This window comes from Mus musculus, chromosome 19 (assembly GCF_000001635.26).
Source record: "Mus musculus strain C57BL/6J chromosome 19, GRCm38.p6 C57BL/6J".
Lineage (NCBI taxonomy): Eukaryota > Metazoa > Chordata > Mammalia > Rodentia > Muridae > Mus > Mus musculus.
The window spans coordinates 22893342-22914254 of NC_000085.6; the positions used below are offsets into that span (position 1 = coordinate 22893342).

Consider the following 20913-nt stretch of genomic DNA (forward strand, 5'->3'; position numbering starts at 1 on the left):
GGAGAAGGAAGGGGAAAAGGAAGGAAGGAAGGAAAGAAGGAAAGAAGGAAGGAAGGAAGGAAGGAAGGAAGGAGGGAGGGAGGGAGGGAGGGAGGGAGGGAGGGAGGGAGGGAGGAAGGAAGGAAGGAAGGAAGGAAGGAAGGAAGGAAGGAAGGAAGGAAGGAAGGAAGAAAGAGTGTTTTTTTTTAAACTTTGGGTAAGGAGAGGAGATTTTCATAAGCCCATATACTAAATTATTGTAAATTTACAGGGACATTTTTATTTTTAAAATAATCCATGGCCTGGTTTTTTACTTTGCTAGTCTACCAAACCACGGGTAACCCCCTTTCTTCCCCTGAGTACTCCCCAGACTGACCCCTACCTAGTGACTGTTTTCCTCCCAGCAAGCCTGTCCCCCACTCGCCTTTGGTGAACCTGAAAAAGCAGCAATCATTTAAGACTTTCCACAACCCAAGGCTTGTTATAAGTTTCAAAGGAAAAAAAAAAAAAAAGAAATAATTTGCATCCCTAAGCAGTTGAAGTCTGACAGCCATACCATGAGCTGACACCTAAAGACAGTTCACGTTGAAGAGCAGATGCAGCCTGTGTGTTTGGACTGCTCTCTAAGACATCTTCAAGCATGGCATGACCTAGATCCTACCTTTGAGAAATGGTTCGTAGCATGAAGACAACAGTTTCAAGTTGTCAACCTGCCTCCCAACCCTCTCTATGGAAATCATTTGAATCTCGGGACTTACCCTGTACTGTTCAGGCATGAGATGGGAAATCATTCTTGCGTCTTTGCCCATTACCAAAGTCATGACCAACAGGGTGGGGAGAGGCCTAGGAACAGCAGACAGAATAAGGACGACTCTGGGGTCATTTTTTTAGGATTCCATTCTGGAAAGACTTAAAGTAAAGGAAGACTCCTGCAGAAAGCTGTTGTCACTACGAGGGTGAACAAGCAAGGTGCCACCCACTCTCTCTGTCTCCTTCCCAGCAGGTGAAGGAAAAACACAGATCCAACCCGGCCAGTTTCTTAACCACACCCAGCCCCACACACTACCACCACCACCACTACCACCCCAGGACAACAACCCTGAACACTCCACACAGGGGTCTCTGACCAATTGCCATTGGTAATTAGAAAATAAAAGTAGTGGATGGGCGCTGGTTAACAGTTGGACTTTGTGAGGTAGGTGGGACCTGAGGAGGTGGTCCGTGTCACCTGACTTTAGAGCATAAAGTGAGGTACAGAAAACAATCCAGGGTCACATGGGGTTGAGCTAAAAGAGCCTAGCCCACTGCTGTTTGCCCTGGAGACTCATGTCTCCGGCCTTTCCTGACAGGAATACCTGCAAGCTCCCCTCTATCCAATAATGGCGCCCTGTGCTAAGCAAGCCAGATGCTTCAACATTGACATGGCCAGAGCACAGCAAACCAAGGCCACAGACCTCATCTCGCACCAAGGCTGCCATTCCTTTTAGCCTATCCAGGACACAGTTACCTCAGGAGGCCTAACTTAGATCCAGTTTCATTTGTAGACCCTATTTCTCCTTTCCTAAAATGGTTCCATTCTTCTAGCAAGAAACACAGAGGTACAGAAACAGATACTGTCGGCCTTGCAGGCAGACCTCAAACCTGTTTAAGTCAACGTTCCTTCTTCGTGATGTTACAAACAAGAGCAGCTTCTCTCCAGTCCTTCTGGAGAGAGCTCCCTGAATCCTTTGATCCCCCCCCCCGTATCACCTCACCAGGACAGGGAGTCAATGCTAGTGAGGGGAGGAATCCTCACTGGCTTCTGTTAGGTGGGCATTATTGCCTTGCTGTCAAACAGAATGCAAGCCACTTCCTTTGCCCCATAGAACCCAAAGTAAAATAAAATAAAATAAAATAAAATAAAATAAAATAAAATAACAACTTTCTTCTGTCTCAAACTTAATATCCGGTAGTGCTTCTGACATGGGAAAGTTTACCAACTTCCTTGGCAGTATCCATCAACAATTGCCTTTCATGAAGTAAAGTTTCTGTTTCAAACACCTTATCCACTCTTAACTTTCTATTTCTTTAAATTTTACTATTACCACTTTTCTCACAGTCCTTATATTTTAAAGACTCGTCAAATTCATAAGCAATACCACTCAGCATTGGCTGTTAAGACAATACCAGTGGGTCATTCGTAGAATGTAAATGGATGCTCACACCTAAGTTGCCCACAGTAACGTACATAAGCATTACAGATTGCAAAAAGGACAGAGGGCGTCAAAGGCCTTTCTTCAAAGAACAATTAAGCTAATGAAATGAATTTCAGAGTGAGATATGGTGAACCAACATCAAGATCTAGCTCACTTTAGATCCCAACACGAACTTGAGGCACTAGCAACTAGAGCTGCAGAAGCCAGTAGACACATGGACAGCAGAGGGATGTAGGAGCCAGCAATGAAATCTTATGCTCAAACTAGTTCTTACAAGGATGTTCCTGTTCCTCCATACCTCCACACCAAGAACTGCCACTGAATTCCAGATACAGTGGCCCACACCGTTCAGGTCACGTTTTCTAGTGAGCTGGGGCTATCCCAACCAGAGGTGATAAAGAGGGTACCTACTTGATTCTGTTACTGAGAACATAACGCAAAAGGCCCAGGCACAGGCTGAATCCCAAACACATCAATAATTTCATTGTTAAACTGATACATATTTCAACAACAGAAATTCCAGGAACCAACCACACCCCACATATTATAAAAGGCAAAGAAAAATATAAAGATGAAAATAATCAGGAAAAATCTAAAACTATAGGTTTAATGAAACCTCCTTTAACCAATTAAATTAATTTCCCACCAACAGAGATCCTCATATCACACTCTAGAGGTCCTTAAGTAGACTGCCATTGTCACCTGAGCCTTAAGTAGGAAAAGATGTTCCACAAACTCAGGCTTTCATCAAAAGTCACCCAGAGATTGTAATGAGGCACACAGAGGCCCAACACACTGAAATAGGCAGGATACAGTCCATACCTCTACATGGTCACCAAATTCCCCACTGGCAGAGGAGGCTGACCTGCATCCTGAATTCAGCCAGACAATAAGAGCTGCCAGCCACCTATGCCTTCTGGAATTCGTTGTGCATTCCATTTTCCTTGACTTAAGAGAGCCAAGAATTTCTTTAAGCTCAAAGAGTCCTCTTTTGAACTCTCCATGAGAACAAGTCTCTATGTTCCACCCCTGGAGCGAGCACTAGATAGATAGATGATAGATAGATAGATAGATAGATAGATAGATAGATAGATAGATAGATAGATAGATAGATAGATAGATAGATGGCGATAGCACACTTTGGGTCTTTAAGAGCTACTACTCTCTGACTAGAGATGTGTTAAAATGTTTACCTAGCTGAGTGGTAATGGCCCATGCCTTTAATCCCAGCAATCTCAAGACAGAGGCGGGTGGATCTTGTGAGTTCGAGGCCAGCCTAGTCTACAGAATCAGTTCTAGGACAGCCAAGCCTTCACAGAGAAACCCTATTTCAGAAAAAAAAAAGGCATTATTAATTAATAATTAATTAGTTAAAATGATTATCTAGTATGCACAAAATCTTAGGTTCCCCTCCCAACAATACCAAGCTGCTCTGAAACAAAAGGTGACAAAATCACACAAATTTTGTGTAAGTTTTTTGTTCCAATGTTAATATTTCTTCTGTTACACACACACACACATATACACACTTTTAAGCACGAGGAACATGCATACAACTCCATTCTGACACTATGAAATCCCATCCCTGCTTCCTATTTTGGGGGGAGTCAGAGAGCACCAGTGTATGTGACCGGCTAACAGAGGTCTTGTGTTACAGCAGACCTGATCTCTAAGTGGTCCCCGCCTAGGTAGTGACATTCATCTTCTGAGAGGAGCCTTCCTTTTGTGAGTGGGGAGAAAACAAAAGGCCTGCCTTCTGGGTCAGGGACAGAGAGGGCCCAGGAGCATCAGGGGACCCTGCATCTAGCAGCTGGGAATGATATAGCCCTTGCCTTGTCTAGCCTGTGTTTCTCTCTGCTACACTGGTGTTTTTTTCTCCCCAGCTGAAGACTTGAATAAATAATTTGATTTTCTGTTATTGCCGGCGATTACCGCATCTTCTTATTTAACTTATGTCTTCTTTCCAAGCGAGAGTATCCAGGTTTCGGTTGGATCTATTTTAAGGTGAATTAATTAACCAGCATAATAATACATTCATGTTTCTTTTTTCAATATATTTTTACTCTAAAATAGTTACAGAACACATGCCAATGAACCCATAGTAAACCACACCATCTTTTTGGGTTTGTCTGTTGCTCCCTTCCTCCCTCACAGGGAAACCTGCCCCCGGACTACAGAATCAGCCTGATAGACATTGGCCTGGTGATCGAGTACCTGATGGGCGGGGCTTACCGCTGCAACTACACGCGCAAGCGCTTTCGGACCCTCTACCACAATCTCTTTGGCCCCAAAAGGGTGAGCTTCTCGCTTGTTCTTAGGCTATTTGGGGAAGACTAGGAAGGAGAGATTTAAGGTATAACCCCTTGTCTCCAAGGGGAAAACGAGTTGAAAAAAAAAAAAAAAAAAAAAAAACAGAAAATGCACCTCTCCTCCTTTTCCATCCAAACGATCGAAAATTGTTATTCAATTTAAAATACTGGCCAAACAAATTCTATCCTGTTTTCCTTGAGATGACAGTCACACTTTCATCACCCTAAAAATGTCTGCCTAGTGTTGCTGTCTAAGTAACCATGATCTCTCTACTAGTCTTTCCTTCAAATAAAAATGATACCCATTTTAGGGTTTGGGGGGAAGGGAGTTGTTTTGCTTTTTTATGCCTGCAATTCAATTCCAGAAAGAAAGAAAAAAACAATCTGTGCTTTTTCTGGAGCATCATTTGGTCAGTCTATGGCAAAAGTGGTCGAAGCGGGACAGCTTCATCTTATATCCCACAAGATGGTTATTGGGTGTGTTTAGAACATGTCCTCGTGGGTCAATTTAGCCAATGGTTACATTGTTTACATCTCGAGGACACTCTTAAGTGAAGCTGTTTAGGATTTGTTATTATGTTGCTTGGTTGGTTTCTTTTGTGCCTAGCAGTGGGATCCAAGAGCAGCATCCAAGCATCTCCATCGCCATTATTCCTGTGGCGCTGAGGCCTCCCCCACAGCTTTGGGCCGCAGGTGCTTTCATAAACCGGGTAGAATCTCAAAGGCACATTGTTTCTACAAACATAGCTTGAGCTTTACTTTCTGACCCAGGCTGTGTTTACTTAGTGACATAAAAATTAATGCTGTATGGTACAGTAGAGTTCTTATATTATTTATTTGCATTATAGTAGCATTCGTTTCTTACCTCATGAGATATGACATCCCTAGAGCTGCTGTCTCTGCTGGTAATGGGCATAATGCCATTTTTTCTCTTTTAAATAATTTACATGATTTTCTTAGTACTGGGGTATTGTGATTTTCCCTTTATTTATGTAGTTTATGTTTTCTGATTTTTTTAATTTTTAACAATGTTTTTCACTAATGAAAAGTATTTTGTGGTCTATTAGAAAACCAAGAGAGAGGTTTAAAAAAAAAAAAGTTGGAATGAAGACAAAAAATGTAGATGTCCTCATTTCAGAAGCCAAAAGAGAAAAGGAGGGAGACCGGCTCCAGGCTATTCCAACGTACATAATCGAATCACGCTCGCAGGAACCGTCTGTCGGTTCCCAATTCTGATAATTCTGATCATTCTTGTGTCCTCAGAAGCATCCAAAATGACACCCACTGTTTTGTTGCACTTAGAAACATAGATCCTGGCCCACAGGCTGTAATGTTGTTCTCCCCTTCGTCAATACAAAGCAAGCTCTATAATTCCCAAGTGACCATCAGTTGTGCCCATCTTACACGCTCCCAGCATGGCCAGGGAAGTCGCTACCTGTGTACCATACCATGGAGTCACTTCTGCCACCGTCAGCACCTACACTGGCTCATGATCCCTTGCTCTACTGCTCAGGACCGGAAGACAGCTAGAGCAAGCATCTAAACAAACCATTTGAATCATACCCCCAGATAATAGAGGTTTTTCCAGAGGTTTCAGAAATATCTGGTTTGATCTGTTGATTGTTTCATTTTTCATCTGTCTTCTCTGCTCGCACTGCTGTGACAAGACACCATGGGCTAAGGAGCATATAAGCAGCGTCAGTGTGTCTCTCGTGGCTCTAAGTCCAACCGCAGGTTCCGACAGATTGAGCATAAATGTAAAGGGCCTGTTTTCTCCTTCCTGGCTGTGTCTTCACACGGGAAAAGGCAAACAAGCTCCCATTAGTCTTCTTGTTAAAGACACAAATTTCTTACAAGAGGTGTCTTTTGTAATGACCTAACACTATACCCCAAATCTCCGCCCCAAAACCAATCCCTTGTCATCTAGAATTTCATCACATGATGGGCATGGGGAGGAGAACATTCGGACCATAATATTCACTCAAGTGCTGAATGTCCTGGAGGTACCAATCAAGCAGGATGGTTCTAGGAAAGGGAGAGACAGTTTGGTCCACAAAAGTCATTAATAAGCCTTCAATTCTATCTCTTTAGTTTTCTAATCCTTTGTGCTTTACCAAAATCCCAGCATCCTCAACTCTCCTAGAATTTCTAAAAACATGTTCCTTTCATTGTGTTTACTTAGTGACATAAAAATTAATGCTGTATGGTACAGTAGAGTTCTTATATTATTTATTTGCATTATAGTAGCATTCGTTTCTTACCTCAATGAAAACAAGATCTAACTTTGTTCACAACATTTTTTTAAACAGCCCAAAGCCTTGAAACTGCTGGGAATGGAGGTTAGTGTTTGCTCAAATTATTAGCGTCGATTATTCTTTCTCACATATTTAAAAGATATGAGTTCATTTTAATAATAAGGCTTAGTGCATGAATCTAAAATGAGGAAATAAAGATTTTTTTTTCCAAGTGCCATGGTGGCAGCTCACAGTAGCTTTTAAAATTCCACACTGAATTTATGTGAGCATTGTGGGGGGAAAAAAAACAAACAGAAGTAAATCCTGTGGTAAAGACTTGAAAACCAAGTGTATAAACTCCACAGGCAAAATCAATTCTAGATCTTTGCAATGGCAACAAACCAAAAGAGTGCCACAGAAGCATCTAATAGGGATGTAGAATGTGAGTGTTTGTGTTCCCATCTCTGGCTCATTGTTTATTGTTGTTCTGTGAAAACACAAGTATAGATTATCCTTGCTTTCTTCAGAAAATAAATAATAAACATGCCAGTGCTGTCCATCATGGAATAGAGACAACCACACCTGTGGAAGGCGAAATGGACAAAAGTAAAGAAACAAACCAAAAAAGGAAGGAAATAAAATAGCCTTTGAAAATATTTTTTGGGATTTTAAAGACAAAACTCTCATTATGTAGCCCAGCCTGGCCTCGAACCCCACCATCCTCCTGTTGCTTAGAAAATGTCTCTTGTTTTTGTTTTGTTTTTGTTTTTGTTTTTAAGTATAGTGTAAACTGACATGTCCATACCTGAGTACGAATTTGCTAAGTCTTAATTAGCCCCTGAAGGAGCTTATGAGTCTCTTTAGGATCAGAGCTGGGCTGGTTCATTTCAGTGTGGTTCTAGCCCATGGAAGGTATGCATAGCGTGGGTCATCCATTAGTCTGATTCACTTCAGACTCAGCCTGTATGTGTCTCTCTACGACTGCAGGATGATATTCCCTTGAGGAGAGGACGGAAGACAACTAAGAAGCGTGAGGAAGAGGTGGACATCGACTTGGATGATCCTGAGATCAACCACTTTCCATTCCCCTTCCATGAGCTGATGGTGTGGGCCGTCCTCATGAAGAGACAAAAGATGGCCCTGTTCTTCTGGCAACACGGAGAGGAGGCCATGGCCAAAGCCCTGGTGGCCTGCAAGCTCTGCAAGGCCATGGCTCACGAGGCTTCTGAGAATGACATGGTCGATGACATTTCCCAGGAGCTGAACCACAACTCCAGGTTGGCCAGCCAGCACATGAGGAGGTTGGGGGAGAGAGGGAGAAATAGACTCCAAATTCGAGAAGCTCTGGGCTTCATAAAACTTCATACTGTAACAGAGTCACCTCACTAAGACACACAGAGGGTAGGCATGAGTAATTTACCCTTATAGTGCACAGTGCTGCCTAGAGGTGTGGAGACATTACACAGACTTGGTTCATCCTCTCCTGTGCCCCCACGCAACGGGTCACATCACCATGCAGTTCATCCCACTGAGGAAATCATCTCAGAAAACTTAGGTCACTTGGCCAAGTTCATACATGGTTGGCAAGAACCGGGTTTGAACTTGAGGTCTGTCTTATTTAAGAAGACACGCTACACCTAGTCATTGGTGGATTGTTCTGCCTCTTCCTTGACACGCACTGAATTGGGGGCCTTGAGTGCAGGAGTCCAGCTTTAACTGACATCTTCAGATCTGGACATGGTATCTGTCACAGAAAGAATGCTTCAAGGATGTTGGCTAGATGGGTTTATGAGTAGAGTAGACCTTACACGAAACAGCTACTCCACATAGCAAGTTGCCTTCTATAATTGAACAGTGGGGCCCCAACTCTATTCATGGCCATCTCCTTCCACGTTGGCCTGACAGTGCCTCTTGAACATTGTCTTGCAGGGACTTTGGCCAGCTGGCTGTGGAGCTCCTGGACCAGTCCTACAAACAGGATGAGCAGCTGGCCATGAAGCTGCTGACGTATGAGCTGAAGAACTGGAGTAATGCCACATGCCTGCAGCTGGCTGTGGCTGCCAAGCACCGTGACTTCATTGCACACACGTGCAGCCAGATGTTACTTACTGACATGTGGATGGGACGGCTCCGGATGAGAAAGAACTCAGGCCTCAAGGTCAGCATACCCAAAAAGGATCCGTTACCATAGAATCCAAGGGTTGGTTGTGGGTTTTCCAAGGAAATCTGTGGTGGGTCTAGAGGTTGTCTTATGTTGGAAGGTGGTATTAACCCACCACTATTCACTAGGATCTCCCTAGAGATGTGATTTTCATTTAGAGTCATGAGGTCTGTCACATGTAAGAAAGCAAGCTATATATGCTCTAGTCATTGACTCAAGTGTCAGAATATATATTCCTTGGATTGGGAGTCTTGAGGGCTGATCTCAAGGCCTACCAAAACAAACTCTTCTCTCGGATTCCAAAATGCAGCGAACACACAGATCCCATAGTGGCCACCGTATGCCCTGACATACCTCTACTGCCACAGGACTCTCACCTAAGCCATCCTTCAGTGCCCTAGAAGGTCTGGTCCCACCCAGGCTGGCTTTGCGTTGTGTCATATCGTAGAGGCATGGGCTCTATAGTATGTGGTTACGATATTTAAAATAAGGTTGAGATAGATTTGTTTATCTCAAGGCATGATTCACTTTTTTCCAAAAAATGAAACACAAACATTTCAAAAAATGTTTGCAAATCAAACCCAGAACCGCGCATGTGGCAGTGAGCTAACATCCCTACTCTCTGCTCTGTTCTCAAATGAAAAAACAAAAGTCGCAGACCAGTTTGCACAACCTCAGCCCAGAACGAAAATTCAGTTAAGGAGAAACAAGAAGGATGCATCTAATCAATTGTTTGTAGTAGTTGCCTCGGGTATTGAAGAGATGATAAAGGGACTTGTTCTTAAGAACGAAAAGTTGGGTTGTAGACTTTGCCACATTTGTTTGTAGTTTCTCCGAGGATCTCGGGGCCCCACACAAGCCAGGCAAGTTCTCTACCTTTGAGCTACACACTCAGCCCAGTCTTTGCTTCTTCTAATCCTTTTTTAATGACCTTTCAAGGAAAACATTAAAATGAAAAGATTAAAGGGGGAAATGGATATAAATGATCAAGAGAAGATGGAAGGGTGTTGGTTTCCTTTCATTTTTCTGATGGCAGCTTTTAATTATATGTATATTTAAGATAACAACATGGTGCTTTAACATACACAGAGTATGTATAACTACCAGAGTCAAGCAAATTGGCATATTCATCATCTTGCAGTCACCATTTTGTGCATGTCGTAAGTTTGGCTAAAATATACTCCCTTAACAAATTGTTAGTATGTAGTATGATGTCGTGACCATGTTGCTCTTGATATGCATAAGCTCTCTTGACATACTTATCCCACACTTCTGCATCCTACCCTCTCTGACTGCACTTTTACTGGATCAACACTGTCTGCCATACTCTACCTTTCTTGTGGGCTCTTGGTCCAAGGTTACAAGAAGGTTTCTATGAAGTGAGTCAGGTACTACGTCCCAGAGTCATACTGCTGGTAGTGACCTAATCTGGCCTCAGGTGGAGAGCTGAGCCATTTCTCAGCTCTGAGGACAGGGCATTATACCCTATGAAGATTGCCAGCATGCCATTTGAGCTTCCCAAAACACCTACAATTCAGAGTCATTTCTCCCCACCCCCCCTTTTTTTAAGTCCCCATGAATATTTCAAGGCCTGGCTGTCCATGATATTCACTGACCCTTCAGGATCTAAGCCCCTCCCCTCAGTGCATGTCTTCAAGGAGGCTCATCCTTGGGAGCCTTGTGCACTGGGACCGTTTTAGAATTGAGAGAAGATGAAGCAGTCACTGTTCTTTGATAATGGAGGAGAGAGTTCTGCCATGAGAAAGGTCTTCACAATGAGCGTCCCGACACTGAGATTCACATACAGTGTTTACACATGAAAGCAATGCAGTGCTGATCTTCCTGGGGCTTCTGTGCAAGAAGAACAACTACTCTTGATGAATACTGAGCTCTCTGGGGGTTGGGGGATTCTGCTGTATATTAGCTAATGCCAGCAGAATGTTGTACAGTAGATAAAATGACTCTCTGCATGTGCCTTCAAGGTCAATTTAGAAAGCGTTTCTTTATGGAGCTCATCAGCTAACATATCAACTCTACTTGATACATTCACAAATAAATGCCAGTACATGTGTATGAAGTGATTTTTTACAAAGCCAAGTGCTGTTTAATAACTAAACGGAAATCTTATGTTTTTCTACCTTGGATAAACTCCCTTTACTCAGTTTTCCCCAGGAAAGTAAGAATTAGTAGGTTAAGATTTATCATAGATGGGCCAAAAAATATATATCTTTTTATCATGTGTTTAAATTTCCAAATATCCACATCCCTATACCGTAAATACAACCCCTGTGCATGTGCATGTGTGTGCACAAACACACACACATAGGCCACATCCCAGCTTTCTGATTCTAAGCAAACACCCTAATCTTAATCCTTTAAATGTGATTATTATTATTATCATTATTATTACTTTAGGTAATTCTGGGAATTCTACTTCCTCCTTCAATTCTCAGCTTGGAGTTCAAGAACAAAGATGACATGCCCTATATGACTCAGGCCCAGGAGATTCATCTCCAAGAGAAGGAGCCGGAGGAGCCAGAGAAGCCCACAAAGGAAAAAGATGAAGAGGACATGGAGCTAACAGTAAGGAAACATTTATGCAGTTTTCCTCCCTGGGGAGGAAACTTTTGATATTGCTGGGGTTTAGTAATGCTTGAGAGCAGATAAGGGTTCTCCAGCCCCCTGCCAGGTCTAACCTTATAAGTGTTGAGACTACAATATCATGAGTCGCCTTTTGTGCACAAACAGCACTTCTCTAGGATCCAACTGTATGGAAAGTCTTTCTGCCAATGGTGCCGGAAAAAAAAAAAAAAAAAAAAAAAAACCAGAGCAATGAGATGCAAAGCCAGACAGCCTCAATTCTCCGGGCGAGCATCCGTTTGTAAACATGATGCCATGACTAGCAGTCTTAACACACAAGAATGAGAGGGAAGCCAGGCGCTGTGAGCAGCCAGCTTGGCTGAGCTGGCAACATTCTGCTGGTCAGAAGCGAAGCCCATATCTGTCTTCAGGGTCGAAGTCACAAAACCAGCGCTAATTGAATTTTGAGGTTTGTACGGAAAGCTTTTATTAGCTTCCCAGTACAATTATAGAACACGGATGCTTTGTTCTGCAGAGAGAACAAGACAGCTATGCATGAAACCACTTTCCACAGCCCCCACCAGAGTGACATGACTGGCACTGGCTTGTGCCCAAAGGCTAAAAATAGCCTGCGCTATTAAAGGGACACACAGGGCTTCGTAGCTTGGGAGAGCTGCATCAAACAGCAACTGTATAAGGACAGGTCTGAGGCACCTCAACCTCCCTCACTGCCCCTGGCTACAGGAGTAATGACCCAGAAGGAGCTGTAAGAGGGGAAGATGAAAATTGGTTTGGTTCAGGTGACAAAAAGACTTTGCATGAGTCTTCTCCCTGGAACAGCCATGAGACATGTTCCTCTTCCATATGCACAGCATTTCTTTCCAGAAAACTCCTTCCTAGGGATTTGGTAAGAGATGTGATCCTTCATTTACTGGATGAAAAGCCAATTTTTGTTTCAGCTCCCAGATCTCTGTAAAAATCTATGTAGTCATATGTAACAAAAAACAAAAACAAACAAACAAACAAACAAACAAACAAAAACATGCCCTGGCCTGCCCTGCAAATAATGGCAGCAGAGACTGCCTTCCCTGAAAATCATGTCATAATATTGATCTCTGAACTCCTCAGATGAGAAATGGTATTTTAATCATGGGTAGTATAGATACTGAATTCTTGCTGGCTGTTTCAGCAAATAGGTAAAGAGTCAGAATCCTGCCCCTTCACCTACTTGCTGTGTGACCTTGAACACAATTTCATCTCTTCAAGAGTGGGAGTATAGGTTTGTCTGCCTCCTGGGTGGTTATATGGCTTAAAGAGTAAACTACCTGGGCCATGATCATGATGTAAAATGGATGGATGGATGGATGGGTGGGTGGGTGGATGGATGGATGGATGGATGGATAGACGGATGGATGAATGGATACAGAGAGACAAACAGACATAGGTGGATACATAGATAGATAGATAGATAGATAGATAGATAGATAGATAGATAGATAGATAGATAGATAGATAGATAGAAAGAAAGGAAGAAAGAAAGAAAGAAAGAAAGAGAAAGATAATGGGTGAATGGGTGGATGAGTGGATAGCTAGACAGACAGACAGACAGACAGATGATAGAGAAACCACTTAGGCACATGGATGCAAACTTAGACTGACAACTAAACATTAATAAATGTTTGCTTATGGTGTTGAAACAGTGCTGTACACTCTATCCACCCCCTACTACTCATGGGAACACATCATGCCTGTCAAGTAAACATTTTTCTACCTCACAGATTAGAAAGCAAGGACTCGGAGATTAAATTGCTCACATTTACCCAGCTGGCTAGTTGCAATGGTGGTATTAGAATCCAGACATACATGCTTCATTAGCTGTTGTTATATACTTAACAACCTCTGCCAATTGTCAAGGGAAAGAATTGTTTCTATTATCAGATGGCTCTGCTCAGTGGATTTGGTTCACCACAGAGTAGGGAGCCTCCAAGGGACGCAAGGTGTCCCAGATCAAGTGAGGTGTGGCTCCCTCACAGGCACGAATCCTGGGACGAGAGCCCAGAAGCTGAATGGTATTTTCTGAGGCTGGGTATAGAGAAGGGAGCTTCCCTTGTCCTCTAAGAGCTTTAGGGACTTTGATCCTTTAGGAAGACACTATAAAAGATGTCTCCCTAGTCCCAAAGCACCATGGGCTTGCCAAGGAATAGATAGATCCCAGCACTGTTCACTGAGAACATGAGTAGGAGGGGTGATGATAAGTAGAAACCTCACAGAGAAGAATAAAGTGGGGACTTGTGGGCTGCAGGCCTTCAGTGGGGTCAACATTGTCCTTGCAAGATAGCTTCTTTTCACCCTGATGGCAAAATCTGTTTTTGCTTCTCTGGTGAACATCTCACCCTAGACAGGATTGGATAAAGGCCCTGTTGACAAACCTGTTTCCTTCATAGGTCTGATATTCGAGCTTCTAGCAAAATGAAGACTAGGACATCCTTGGTTGCTTCCAAAATGATACCTAAGACTATCCAGTCACTACTTGGCCCATGTTTGTAGCCTTTGGCAGCTTAATTTACATCAAAGGATCTTTCTCCTTACTGACACCTGTCTCAAACCTGCACTGGGCAATCATATATTTGACCCTGTTGAAACCTCTTCCTCTACTAGAAAAATATTTTTTTTGTTTTCTATTTTAAACTGTTTTTTAATGTTTCTTTTATACATACATGGCCCTGTTAAATTCTGCTTTAAGCAATGTCAAAGGAAAGGTTTGACCATGGGGAAAAGAAATCAACAGAATCAGTGATTTAGGCCACTAAGGCTGGAGCTGATGAAGCGGCAAGCCTGAGAGAGGCAGGACTTTACAAGTGTACCCTCCTCTGCACATGTATGAGTGATACAGGAAAAAGTGGGATGCAATGCGCTTGTTTTACCTACACAGCCAAATAAGTGTGCCAGCCTGAACTTAAGCCTATGACATGACAGGCTCAGGGCATGCTGAGTCCAGGGCTTTGCTAGGAAAGCCACTGCCCCTAGAGTTTTCCACAAGATGTCACTCCCCAGGATATCTATAATAATAATAATAATAATAATAATAATAATAATAATAATAATAAATAAATAAATAACCTTCTTTACTTTCATTCCTTCATGTTCCCAAGTAGCACTGTGATAGTGGGCATAGAAATAAGCAAGACAGGAAGAGAATAATTGTTACATAAATTCTAGGACAAACATCTCATACAGTCAGAGTCTCTCGAGGCCAGTGGCCAATGTTGATAGGATTTTCCTGTGCTTAACCCATCAGAATATTGATACAGTTCACTGATGAATGTGATAGCCATGTGAAGCCTTCCTAACCATTAGCTCAAGGCACCTTTCTCACCAGGATATACAAATGAATGGGAGTTTCTTCCCCAGAAACAAATAGATATAGACATAAATCGCCTTTGAGTATCACACAGTTGAATGGACTGGCTATGACAAAAATCACTGAAATACTTGGAACGAATATTTGTATGTGTTGTGTCATGTGGCTGAAACCATGTAAGTGGCTGTCCTCAACGTCACTGCAAATTGCAATCATTGCTATAATTAAATCTCCTAACTTGAAACTCATGTGTCAAATACTGTGTCTTATCCCAAATCCTTGTCAATTCGAAACTGTTAGAATGCCTTATCCTATTCTCACATGTGAGTCTCAGAGCGGGGGGGGGGGGGGGGGGGGGGCTTGGGGGGGTTGGGGGGGCAGGAGTGTGGCTCAGCGGGTAAGAGAACATGCTGTCAAAGCTTGAGGACCAGAGTTCAAACCCCAGACCTGAGGCTCACTGGGATTTACTGACCACCAGGCCAACTCCAGATTCAGTGAGAGATCGTGCATCAAAGGGGATAAAGAGGAGAGTGATACGGAAGCACATATAGCTAATACTCTCCTCTGGCCTCTGCATGCTCATATGTACATACATGAACATACATCACACGTTCACCACACTGCACAAAATAAGAGAAAGCAAAATATATATATATCCAGTTTCCCCACATTGTACAACTAACCTTGTCTTACAACAATATTGGAGGAATAAAGCCGTACTTTGTTCTGTTATAGACTCTCATGGCGTGCATACCTCTCTGGTGAGGGACTCTTCAAGCAAGATTATCTAAGAAGGTCCCAGTTAACTTTAATGACTACCTAGTAGCTCCTGAGTACTGTATTAGGTGACAGATGTGACTGCATAAGAAAGGACCATAGCTCAATGTATAGCTAAAGAAAGCAGTTCTCAGAGGAGTTAAAACAACCTCCCCGGGAGTCCGCAAACTCATCTTGGAACTTACTCTCCTATCTGAGTGGTCCAAGGCTTAGAAGCCTTCACTATTAGGCTCCCCAGCCATCTCTGTGACATCCTATTGCTTGCTACCCATTGCTACCCAGACAGGGTGTGTCTTCCTGGCCTCAGACCCTGCTGACTTTGCAGCATCCCCATCCCCATAAGGCCACTGTTGTGATGAACAGCAGAGGCTTCCATGTGCGTGAAGCTCTCCAGCTGCTCAGAGGTGAGCACCATTGCGGATCAGATCGACTGCAAATCCTTCTCCTAGCCCACCTGGTTGCAGAGGGAGGCACTACACCCAGGAGCTGCCGTAAAATTGTTAACAGCAGTAACTCTGATCTTACAGGGTTTTAAATGGAGGGACCAATGCCCATGCTTTGATATGGGTAGAGATATTCCTACCCTAACTAAACTCCAGGCACTTCATCTGACTTGCTACTTGTATACTTCTGCACTTTAGATATAAGATGGACTCTGATCCGATCTGTCTTTGACTGGAGAGTCACTGGCACGGGTATAGACAGAATTGAAATCCATACCTAACATGTCTCATATTACATATGCAACGAAAGTCACAGAATTAGGACAGACTCCCATAGCCTGGCCTTCCCCAGCACTGCTTATGATTCCTTTCAGAACTCGATGTGTATTCTACTGCCTACCTTGACCAGAAGGTCTAGGTCATAAAAGAAAAGAAAGCTCAAGACATATCCCCCAAGCCTTCCATTTTCAGCAGAAGAGACACACAGTTTATACTAATATAGTACAAACGCACACATGCCTTTATATGTCTGGGGTATTGGGCTTATACTCTTGGGTTCTGTGAGCTTTCAGGTGCCATGAGGATCTATTCCCCGTCTACAATATGGTCTCTCAAGAGCCCAGCCATGATGGTCTCTGTTCTCTCCCACTATAGGCAATGTTGGGGCGAAGCAATGGGGAATCATCCAGAAAGAAAGATGAAGAAGAAGTTCAAAGCAGGCACCGGCTAATCCCCGTGGGCCGAAAAATCTATGAGTTCTACAACGCACCCATCGTGAAGTTCTGGTTCTACACTGTAAGCACTTTTCCTTCTCCCTTTCCAAGTGGCTCGACACCAGAGCGGGTGTCCCTGGTTCAGGCACCTGTGTGGTTTTCACCGAGCGGCATTTAAATGCCACATGTGTAAGCTCTGTGACCATGGTTTTCCAGTAGCTTCACAAAGTTTGTGGACTTTGGTGGGCAGATTCCATTCTCCTTGTGACAGAAGGTAAAGGAACTGACAGAGATGAGGAGTCATAGAAACAGATGTGAGACGCGTATGGGTTTAGCTCAACATGAAAACAGATGTCTTCTTTCAGAACATCCTCCTTTGTTGAGATCTAGGACAGGGTAGCCATTTCAGGAACCCTTCCTGGGCTTTCAGGGAAACCTTTGGTGGGTCAGGTTGAAGTCCAGCGTAGATGGAGCACCTCTATGGACAGACTGTCTATAAGTCACAACTTCCAGTCTGTCACACTTTCTCACTCAGACACAACTAAACAGCATGCAGCTCAAAGCAAGAAAACCTCCAGTCCTGGCAAGCATTCTCCAGGAATCACACCCTACATACACTTCCTGCCTGCAAAGCCATGGGCTGTCCCTGAAGTGGCGTCTGCTGTGGTCGAAAGAGACATAGTTGCATTTTCTTTCTCCTTTCCAATGACATTTTCCAGTGGTTCTCAACCTGCCTGATGCTGTGGACCTTTAACACAGTTCCTCTAGTGGTGGTGGCCCCCAAACGTAAATTAATTTTGTTGCCGCTTCGTTAGCTGCAGTCTTGCTACTGGTGTGAATTGTGATGTAAAAATCTGGCATTTCCGATGGGGTCCTGACCCACAGGTTAAGAACCACTGAAGCTTAGCATGAACTGTTGGCCTAACCATCTCTAATTCTGTCCAGCCCACTAGAGTGACATAGATAAAGGACAATGTGTCTGTATTTTTAGATTCTCCCACAGCCAGCTGCAGAGCAGTCATTAGAATCAAGGACAGGATAATCTAGGTCCGAGCACAAGAAAAGCTCAAACAACCGTGTAAGTTGCTTCCTGTGCAGTCCAGCATGCTAATATTTAACACCGCCTAGAAAGAAAAACCTTACATCCTCAGCACTGGTGATATTTTTTGCTAGGATAAATCTTTGTCGTGCCGCAGCATCCCTGGTCTGCGCCCACCAGATGCCAGTATCACAGTCTGTCCTTTAAGAAGGACAGCCAAAATGTTTCCAAGCATTTGTAGGATTAAAAACTAACACTGATGAAAAGCCGTTACTGTAAAGGATGATCTAAACAGTATGAGAGAATTAAAAAAAAAAAACGCACATATTACATGTATATTCATTTTAATAAAATAAATTTTCAAATTCATTGACATTATGAAATAATCTCCATCATAGAATAACAGACATTCAAAAGCCCAGCTTGCATTTTTACAGTGCAGCAGAGCTGTGACTACAAATAGGTCCACCTGTGTCCCTCTGTGCTGTGTATGTGACACCATACAAGTTACTTACGCATTCTGTCCCTCGCTTCTATAAGATATGGATAATAATACCACCTACTTTATGAAGATTAATGTGAAGTACATAAAGCACTTACAATAGTCTTTGGACCGGTGAGTACAGTGTGGGAGTAACTAGTGTTATTATTCTAGCTTAAGTCACATTTCAGAGAGGCAGTCAGGGCCAGAGTCATCTGTCCACTCAGCACCACAAGCATCACTTATAGAGCAGACTATGTTTAAGCAAGGTTCCAGATGCTTCGCAAATGACCTCCCTGAGGCTAACAGCAGCTTCATCAATAGAACATCTGTACCTCCTTTGCATGCCCACATCTGCCCTTTTCCTTCTATTCTTCTGATTCAGTTGACACAACCAAAAATGGAATAAAAAACTAGAGCCAGAAAGAAACTCTGCTCCTATGGTCTACAAACTAAAGCTCTTTTTCTTTCTTTTTTATTTCATTTATTCTATAGTGCCATGCCTCAAATCCAGTGCCTGAGGCGTGTTAGGCAAGTGTTATACCACCAAGCTACAGCCCCAGCTTGGCTTTGTTTGTTAGTTTTGTTTTTACCTTTAAAAAAAAAAAAGATTGAAATAGCTTTAAAAATAATAGAATAGCTTGTGAAATATGGAGTTCAAAAATTTCAGTGTTTATTATACCTGGCCACACATGTGCTAAAACAAAATAAAGTTAATTATGAGCACACACACACACAAAAACCAACAACAAACAAACCCTCTTGGCCTACACAACCACCCTGTGGACTTTTGCAAATGTTAGCAGATTCCTGGTCCAAGCATAGGAGAAACTGATGGGAGGAATTGTGTAAAGAATTAAGCATCTCTTGGATGAACACTGGCCCTACTTAGCTTTCCAAGCCTTGGCTTCTTCATTGGTGCTCAACATTCCCACCATTTGAATTCCTTGATCCTCTTGGTCCCCACTGATTCAACTCAGACAATTTTTAGCTCCAATGCTTTTGCCTCACAAGTACCCTGGCCAGTGGCTCTCGGCCTTGGCACCTCCATAAGATGATCACTGGAATCACCCAAGCCACTTTTGGTTTGAGGTTTTGTCTTTGTCTGTGCCACAGTTGTACCTAGACGAGTGTCAAGATATAATGGTGGTGTCAGGGGTACCGTTGATTCACATTAAAAGTCTACTCAAGTTATAAAATGAAGGAAAGAGCCCATTGGTAGATAAGACAACATCTCTATGGTTCCACATCTCATATCTCCTAGCTAGGCTGTGGCTTCTGCCACATAACTTGCCTTTACAGCCCCAAGGTCACCCAATGTCTTCAGCTCCTCAAATCTGCAGTCCTCCTACCCACAGTCTGCCCTGTAGTTTGCCACATGACCCATCAAGGCATACAGATTGGGATCAGCTCACTCTGGGTTCCCGTCCACAGCCCCTGAGGCCAGTCAGGGCCTTGCTCATCTAGGAGCATGGCCTACAGGAGGTTTCGCTCAACTGCCATTCCCCTTGGGGTAAATTTTCTTATGCAAGAGCGCCACAAATTCCTTCCTTCCCACGTTGACATCAGTGAATCTTTCAGGAACAGACTCCAAGCCTTGGCCCTGAGGAGTATAACTCATAACTAGCATTTCAGCCAGTCACATCAGGACTCAAACTCCAGATGCTGGAGCCTCAGGAGGATTTGATCCACTCTGGTACACAGCAGGCCACACACCCCAGGCCTTCCCATAAACTGCTTTATTTTCTCTTGGTTTATTTCAAAGAAGCAGAAAGCAAACTGGAATATTCCAACCATGGTAGGACAAGATGACAATACAGTGGAAAACAGGTAAAGAAGCTGACCACTGCAGGTCATAAACACCAGGAAGACATTATAAACTCAGGAGAGAGCAGAAGTGGAGCCTGGAGATTACGTCTAGTCAATTTACACTGTAGTTTGACCAACTTATAAGTATATCGCTGTCTTCCTTTCTTTCTGGTGGGCATTAATCTACCTGGCAGGTATGGGGGGGAGGATTAAGTATACATTTGTAATGTTTTAGAAATAATTTTTCAACAATAATTTAAAAATTAATAACATTTGAAAGTAAGTGTCACCCTAGCATGGAAAGCCAAGTCTATACGTAAGCAAGAACAGCCCTGATAGGACAGGTTCTTTTCTAAGTCAGAACACCAGAACACATACAAAAACACACACACACACACACACACACACACACACACACACGTGAACACATACACATGAGCATACACACATATGAACACACACACATGAACATACATACACATGAACACACACATGAACACAAACACGTGAACATACATACACATGAACACATATACATGAAGATATACACACATGAACACATACACACATCCCAACAGCTGGTGACAGGCACACAGATTCATACACAGTGACAGAAAGCTCCAAGGTTGGGCCCCAGAGGCACGTATCAGGGTCACAACTAACTTCAAAAACCAAATGATTTTAACTATGATAGCCTATTTTAAACCTACGTGGGGCAGAGATGGCTGAGCAGGTAAGGAATCTTGCCATCAGCCCAGCGACCTGTGTTCGCTCCTCAGAACCCACATGGTGGATAGAAAGAGCAGCTTCTGTGAACTGTCCTCGGGCCCCA

General features: G+C 43.1%; 1 protein-coding gene across 41 annotated transcripts in view; it reads left to right on the forward strand.

Moving 5' to 3' along the window:
- Trpm3 (transient receptor potential cation channel, subfamily M, member 3) overlaps positions 1–20913 on the forward strand; it is an 857614-nt gene that overhangs the window by 755545 nt on the left and 81156 nt on the right. For 15 of the 41 annotated variants that reach the window (XM_006526954.4, XM_006526963.4, XM_006526957.4 and 12 more), the window contains 7 exons: positions 4143–4178; positions 4329–4469; positions 6793–6822; positions 7705–7994; positions 8647–8875; positions 11294–11461; positions 16694–16834. In XM_006526954.4, coding sequence (XP_006527017.1) covers positions 4143–4178; positions 4329–4469; positions 6793–6822; positions 7705–7994; positions 8647–8875; positions 11294–11461; positions 16694–16834 — 1035 coding nt within the window. Of the gene's footprint in view, positions 1–4142; positions 4179–4328; positions 4470–6792; positions 6823–7704; positions 7995–8646; positions 8876–11293; positions 11462–16693; positions 16835–20913 lie in introns of those variants that run through there. The other 26 variants (XM_006526958.4, XM_006526961.4, NM_001035239.3 and 23 more) reach the window with 7 other exon arrangements.